The sequence below is a fragment of the Dendrobates tinctorius genome, unplaced genomic scaffold (genome assembly GCF_039654945.1).
Source record: "Dendrobates tinctorius isolate UK_male_01 unplaced genomic scaffold, ASM3965494v1 ptg000162l, whole genome shotgun sequence".
NCBI classification, from domain to species: Eukaryota; Metazoa; Chordata; class Amphibia; order Anura; family Dendrobatidae; genus Dendrobates; species Dendrobates tinctorius.
The window spans coordinates 74,244,713-74,252,500 of record NW_027361829.1 but is presented as its reverse complement, the minus strand read 5'-3'; the positions used below and the strand labels follow the sequence as shown (position 1 = coordinate 74,252,500).

The 7,788-nt window shown below is 38.7% G+C and overlaps 1 protein-coding gene across 1 annotated transcript in view; it reads left to right on the top strand.

Annotated features, from left to right (window-relative positions):
• The window catches only part of ACAD11 (acyl-CoA dehydrogenase family member 11), a 126,723-nt gene extending 119,553 nt beyond the window's left edge, over positions 1 to 7,170 (top strand). Inside the window, exons 19-20 of the mRNA XM_073550110.1 lie at positions 2,654 to 2,763; positions 6,069 to 7,170. Of these exons, the coding sequence (XP_073406211.1) occupies positions 2,654 to 2,763; positions 6,069 to 6,180 (222 nt within the window). The 3' untranslated portion in view covers positions 6,181 to 7,170. The remainder of the gene's footprint in view (positions 1 to 2,653; positions 2,764 to 6,068) is intronic.
• The last annotated feature ends 618 nt before the right edge of the window (positions 7,171 to 7,788 follow it).

Here is a 7,788-nt window from a genome sequence, read left to right as displayed (position 1 = left end):
CTGAGCAACAGCTAAAGACGTTCCACGAACAGTTTAATCAATTTCATCCCACCATCAATTTAACACTCAACTTCTCCAGCACTGAGATTAACTTTTTGGACACCATCATTAAGCTAAAAAACAATGAAATAGAGACATCCCTGTATCAGAAGCCAATCGACCGTCCAACATACCTTAAATGGGACAGTTTCCATCCAAAACAAATAAAGAACTCTATTATCTATAGCCAAGCCATCAGATGCAATCATATATGTTCCAACCGGATAGAGACAAACACCTTGGTCGCCTCAAAAAGACCTTTTTGAATCGGGTACCATCCAAGAACAATTGAAAACCAAATTACAAGAGCCACCAGAATATCAAGGAATCACCTGCTACATTACAAAGCTAAAGAAGAAAATAACCGGGTGCCTCTAGTAGTCACCTACAACCCAAATCTGGAAGTGCTAAGGGGAGCTGCACGGAAATTACAACCTTTACTACAAAAAGATGCCCGATTACAATCCATTTTTCCAGACCCCCCACTACTGTGCTTTAGGCAGCCCCCAAATCTAAGAAGCATCATTGTCAGAAGCTCCCTGTCCTCTCCAACAGCTGGAGGAACCTTTCCTTGCAACCAGAAAAAATGTAAAACCTGTCCATCTATAATGACCACGGACAAGATAAAGATCCCCAATTCACATCAGGACTACAAGATCCCAGGTACTTTCAGCTGCATTACATCTAATGTGGTGTACTTAATTATTTGAACTAAATGTACAACAGGGGGTCTGTATGTGGGGGAGACAGGGCAAAAGCTTAGAACAAGGATGAATGCTCATCGTCACACAATAAGAGAAAAAAGAATGGATCTACCTGTGGCAAAACATTTTTGTACGCCTGCTCACAGCAACATGGGTATGAAATTACTGGTATTGAAAGGTAACTTCACATCTCAGAGAGAGAGAGAAGAGTCTGTGAGTATAAATTTATGACGACCTTTGATACACTCAATGCTGGAATGAATGTGTCGCATGGATTTATGTCTTTTTACATCAATTAAGGAATTTGCTCCTAAGACCGTGTGGGGGCATCACAACACATTAGGAGACCCCAATCAGAGGACAATAAAACATCCGGACTCCTTATCTATGAACTGGAGCAATATTTATGTTTCTCCCTCTCCCGTAATCATAATTCTGCTTCACGTCACTTGTCTCATCTATTGCACTTTTTCTGTGCTGTATTGTGCATAAATGTGACTCTTCATATTTTGTATTAGTCTATGCCTGATGAAGAGACCTGAGTAGTCTCGAAAGCTTGCAATGTGTTACCATCTTTTCAGTTAGCCATTAAAAGGTATCAACCACTGAGGACTCTCAATTCTGAATATTTTTCTATCTACTGGCTAACACGGTACAAAGATATACATCTTTCCTGTGTGTGTATATAATATATACAGTGTGTGTGTGTATGTATATGTATGTATGTGTATGTATATGTATGTATATGTGTGTATATATATATATATATATATATATATATGTATACACACACATATACTAGACTGGCTGCAAATTTTAATAGGCGGTAAACTGCAAAATTGCTTGTTGATTCCTTGCACTATTTGACAATATCTGCTGGATAAATGAAGTTGAGAATGTGGCTGTGTTCACACATAGCTTTTCTTGCGTTTTTAAACACGCGATTTTGCCGCAAAAACGTAAAAAAAAAGCATCCCATGCAATCCTATAGCATTCCGCACATGCTGTGCTAACACTGCGTATTTTTCCATGGCGGAATTGCATCGCGGGAAAATCTGCACACATAGGAATGCATTGTTCTGCTTACTTTCCGCATGTGGCTGTGCCCACCATTCAAAAAGTAAGCAGAACATTTGCGGATGGTACCCACGGTCTGGAGGAGAAGAGACCGCGGCGTCATCAAAGGTTATTATCGCAAGGCATTTCTGGGAACGGGACTTGCCGGGAGCATCGCGATGATCTGGAACGCTGCGAGGGACGCCGGAAGGTGAGAAAAACACGATTTTTTTTTTTTTTTTTTTTTACTATTTTAAACTTTATATCTTTTTGCTACTGATGCTGCATAGGCGGCCTCAATAGTAAAAAGTGTGTCACACTTGTCAAACACTTATGTTTGACGAGTGTGACCAACCTGTCAATCAGTTTTCCAAACACTAGCATTCTGCAAGCTAATTACGCTTGCAAATCGCTAGTTTTTCCACGTGAAATAGGCGGGAATTTAAAATGCAGATTTCTCGCATATTTCCCGCGGAATGGAATTTCGGAATTCCCACAGAAATTTCCGCAGGAATTTCACACGTGTGCACATAGCCTAACTTTTAAAATGAGTAAATAGTGTAATGGTTTTACACCTTTAATGGCTCAACCGTTCTTTTGAGATGAGCAATCAAACATAAATGAAAAATTTTCAGGACTCCAATTTTTTTTCCTTCTCCCCTATGTCTACTGCCAAGGGTCCCAACTTTGGTTGCGGAAAAGAGTCAAGGAAATGATGCCCTTCGGTCATTGCTCAGTATGCTGTACCCTAAAATCATCACTGTTTAGAAATCCTTCTGGAAAAATGTTATATTGTGTTCTTATTCTGTGTATTGAATAGTATTGTGGTAATCATAGTTTTCCCTTCACTGCAGATTGCAATGATTAAAGTTGTAGCACCTAGAATGGCATGCCAAGTGGTTGATCGAGCAATCCAAGTATTCGGAGGAGCTGGAGTATCTCAGGACTTTCCGCTGGCCTTTATGTAAGTGGCTGTACATTTACATATGCATAAATGTATTAAACATGGAGAAGAAAATCCTTTTGCACAAGTTGAACTGTGGCTACTTGATAGTACAAGCCCAAGCCAGAGCTCAATTACTATCAGTCTGATGCTACTAATGTCTTTAAAATATCTAAAAGTAAAAGTGTATAAATGTCATCCATATTAGGGGCATTTTCAAGTCAAGTTTATGTGGGTCTTTCTAGCTGTAAAATCCACACAAATGAGTAGTTTTATTATTTTTGTGTTGTAAGTGATGTTTTTATGCATTATATTTCTGCATTAGTTGTCTCAATAGTCAAATGTGGAGTAGTATTTTTCAATGCAGCACTTTGTGTCCTACAGTTGTCTTTTCCATTTACATGAATAGCAGGCATATTTACAGAGAATTTGAATCAACTTTTCATGTAGACCTTAGAGCAGAATCTGTTCAAAAATCCACATTTAAAAATTTTGGGTACCCCCTTCCCCCAAGGGTATGTGCACACTATGTGTTTTTAAACACTTGAATGCTGAAGAGACTGAGCAATACAGCTCTGGCAAAAATTAAGAGACCACTGCAAAATTTTCAGTTTGTCTGATTTTTCTCTTTATAGGTATATTTTTTAGTAAAATGTAATTTGCTCTTTAATTCTATAAACTACTGGCAACATGTCTTCGAATTTCCAAGCACTAAATTATGTATTTATTTTCAGAAAATGAGAAATGGTAAAAATAACAAAAAAATGCAGTGCTTGCAGACCTCAAATAATGCTAAGAAAACAAGTTGATAATCATTTAGAAACAACAATACTAATGGAGGAGTTCAGAAATCAATATTTTGTGGAATAACCATGATTTTTAATCACAGCTTTCATGTGTCTTGGCATGCTTCCCACCAGTCTTTCACACTGCTCTTGGGTGACCTTATGCCACTCCTGGTACAAAAATGTAAGCAGTTTTTTTATTTGATGGCTTCTGACTATCCATCTTCCTCTTGATTACATTCCAGAGGTTTTCAATGGGGTTCAGGACGTCCTTCATCCACACACATTGATTGACCTAGCTGTGTGGCATGGTGCATTGTCCTACTGGGAAAAACCAGTCCTCAGAGTTGGGGAACATTGTCTGAGTAGAAGGAATCAACTGTTTTTCCAGGATAACGTTGTATGCGGCTTGTTTCATACGTCCTTCACAAAGATTAACCTGCCCAATTCCAGCCTTGCTGAAGCATCCCCAGATCATCACCATCCCTCAACCAAATTTCACAGTGGGTGCAAGACACCGTGGCTTGTACGCATCTCCAGGTCTCCGTCTAACCATTAGATGACCAGGTGTTGGGCAAAGCTGAAAATTAGACTCATCAGAGATTACCTTACTCCAGTCCTCTATGGTCTAATCCTTATGGTCTTCGGCAAACTTCAGCCTGGCTCTCCTTTGCTTCTCATTCATGAAAGGCTTTTTTCTAGCTTGTCAAGACTTGAGCCCTGCCTCTAGGAGCCTGTTATGAACTGTTCTTGCCTTGTACTTCACCGCAGCTGCCATTTGCCATTCCTTTTGTAGGTCACTTCATGTCATCCTGCGGTTGCTAAGTGACATTCAAATAAGATGGTATCCATCCACAGACAGCTGTTTCGGGGTATTGCCCATCATCAGTGTGGAGTAGGAAACTGGCCAGTTGGAGCAATGCCTAGTAGAAGACTGTGAAAAAGGAGGATGAATGAACTCATGGAGATCAACATCCAACACTGCGGAGACACCATCACATGTTTCTCAACGCAGTGATTCTAGAGCAATGCCCCCATCCCTTATGGGAAATATGTAAAAGCATGCACAAGCCGCGGAGACACCATCACATGTTTCTCAACGCAAGCAATGACTAGCCAGGTCTTTCCCCGGGAAGGAACAACCACGGGAGTGGCAGTCTCCAATGAAGGAAACCACCTGTGCCAAAACATGGTATCCATCCACAGACAGCTGTTTCGGGGTATTGCCCCTCATCAGTATGGAGTAGGAAACTGGCCAGTAGGAGCAATGCCTAGTAGTAGACTGTGAAGGGCAATACCCCGAAACAGCTGTCTGTGGATGGATGCCATGTTTTGGCATAGGTGGTTTCCTTCATTGGAGACTGCCCTTCCTGTGGTTGTTCCTTCCCGGGGAAAGACCTGGCTAGTCATTGCTTGCGTTGAGAAACATGTGATGGTGTCTCCGCGGCTTGTGTATGTTTTTACATATTTCCCTTTCGAATAAGATGATGGTCATTCCGGTCAGTGGAAAGTCGTTTTCACCCTCTGCCGGTCTGTAGCTTTGTTGTTCCCAATGTCTGCTGCTTGACCTTGTTATAATGGACTGCCGACTTAGAAATTTTAAGGATGGAGGCAACATGACGCTCACTGTATCCCTCTGCTAGTAAAGCCAGATTTGAGCCCTTCTTTTCGTCACTCAAGACTTTTCTTTTCAACTTCTTTGGCATGGTTAAAAGTTATTTTTTCATTCCTATTACTTTTGGGATATTATTAGCACTTGTTTTGCCATCCAGCTTGTCCTATTGCAAGAGGATTGTGAGCACCACAGTAGGGTTTTTTTTATACTTTCCTTTGTTAAATAAGATTTGGTTCAGGTGATCACCTAATCAGAAGCACATTAAGTAGAATGAGGTGTACTCTGGTTGGAATTCAACTGACACTGGAATGGAATGGCTGTCAGACATGTAGAGAAGCTGATTTTTTTAAAACTGTGCAGTGGTCTCTTAACTTTTGCCAGAGCTGTATACCTTGCAATGTGAATATGACCTGCTGAGCTTATGATCAGTCTTTTCAAGCTTTTTTTTTTTTAGGTTTGTAGCTTCTTTACTTTTTTTGAAAAACATGAAGCGGCATAAAGAAGTGACTTGACCATTCCTCAGCCTGCTTTTGTTTGGAAGACACTCAATAGTTTATATATGCCGTTAAAAAAAAAATACTGGCAAAGAAGCTTCAAAATGACCAAAAATACATGGCTGTTTTTGTGCCCAATTTGAGCACATTTCAGTGTATTCATTCTGATTTTTTTTTTTTTTATTTGATCGAACCTTTTTTACTTCAAGTACTTTTATACTATGTAGGTCATGAGCTGTGCACATTCTTTATCCTTGAGGGTTTTGAGGAAAGTATGTTACGTGGCACATGGCCGACATAAGTGCATTTCCTGGGTAAACCTCAGAGAGAACAAAGTACATTTTCTTTAACCCACTTTAGGTTGTTCTACAAGGAAATAAAGATGAAATGTGGGATTGCTGTGTAAAATAAACCACTATATATTGTTTGCAGGTATACAGCCGTTCGGACTCTCCATATTGCTGACGGTCCTGATGAAGTTCACCTCTCCGCCATTGCAAAAATGGAATTGATGGATCAAGCAAAGCTGTTGTCAAAAATGTAAAACTATCCTTACATTATTCAGAGTTGGTCAAATTGGTTCTTGTAATTCGTTAATCTTGGTGAAATCAGCACCTAAAATACTGAAAGGAATTTTGTCACAGGACAGATTAGGAAAGTCTGTTAAAATACATGATTTAAGTGCAATAGAATCAATCTCCGCACATGGGAAGTGCTTTTTAGGCTGTACATTACAATATTTTACATATAACTGGCTAAGACACCACATTTTACAGTTACAAATCCTGTAAGCACTAAATTAACAAAATATACATTTCATTTATACACATTGTAGGCTTTTCAATAAATCCCTGAATGGGTGCAGTGGTAACTTTCTCCATAGATTATCTTACATTTAGCCATCAGGCTGATTTTTCTTTTTTCTTAATAAAATCTGTTCTGTTAAAATGTGGTTCTTGAACTGAGATTCCATATGAGGGCTGATTTGCTACCTGGTATCACATAAGTCTATATAGAAGGTGTTTGGATGCAGTGTGTATGTAAGGTATATGAACTTATGATGTTTCTTTAGGTGCGCGATCATCAAGGGTGTTCTATCAAAAAATGTCTCATGAGAAAACCTTTAATTAAAAATTCAATGTTTGTATTTTTTATTTCTTGTAAATCACAAAAAATACCAGGATAACTTCCAGACTTTTTCTACTTGTTTACGGGGTAATTAATATCATACGATTGACTTTTGAAAGTTTCCTCTACTGCGATAATACAGTAAACGTAAATAGGATGTAACTAGTACATTGCAGCAAATGTTGAAGCACAATGCCAATATCTCAACTTTGTGCGGTATTTTCTATGTGCATTCATTAATTTAAAAAAAAAGTATAACCATATACCACTTTTTATGGTATTTTCAAAATTGGCACCAAAACGATTTGTTCATTTTAATTGCACTGAAAATGTAATTATGACATTTTGAATAATTAATGTTCTATACTGCTAGTATGAGCAATTAATAAAGTAGAATTTAAGCTCATTTTATTGTTTCTTCTATTTTGGTGCGGATTTATATTATGGTATTTTATGTAACCAGCACTAAAGTTGTTCTGTGCTTCCCAGTAGAAGTTTACTTGATTTATAGTGTTGTATTGTCGCCTCCCATCCACAACAATTGAAATCACCATTGGGCCATGTCTGCGTGGTCAGTATTTTACATCTGTACTGTATGCCAAAACAGGGAGTTGATGAAAAATGCAGAAATGGTAACGTGTTTCTATTATACTTTTCCTCTGATTGTTCCGTTCCTGATTTTGGCTTACAGATACTGATGTCAAATACAGGACAAGAGAACGTGGCCTTTGGGTATCTTCACACATAACTGACTTTTAAGAAAATTCGGGTGGAAGATCATTCATGTATTACAGTACTGGCAAAGTGGATAATATTTTTCCAAGTTTCATCCATAAGTTGCCGAAATAATTCTCCCAAACTGATCTGTGTTGAAGATTTTCAGCATATTGAGTATATGCTGCAGATTTCACCCTTTGCAAGCCATATGTTAAAATATGCAGCAAATCTACATTCAGCTCATGCTGATGATAATGTGGAGCCAGTGTATTTTTGCTACTTGCTATGACTCGTATTAACATACTCT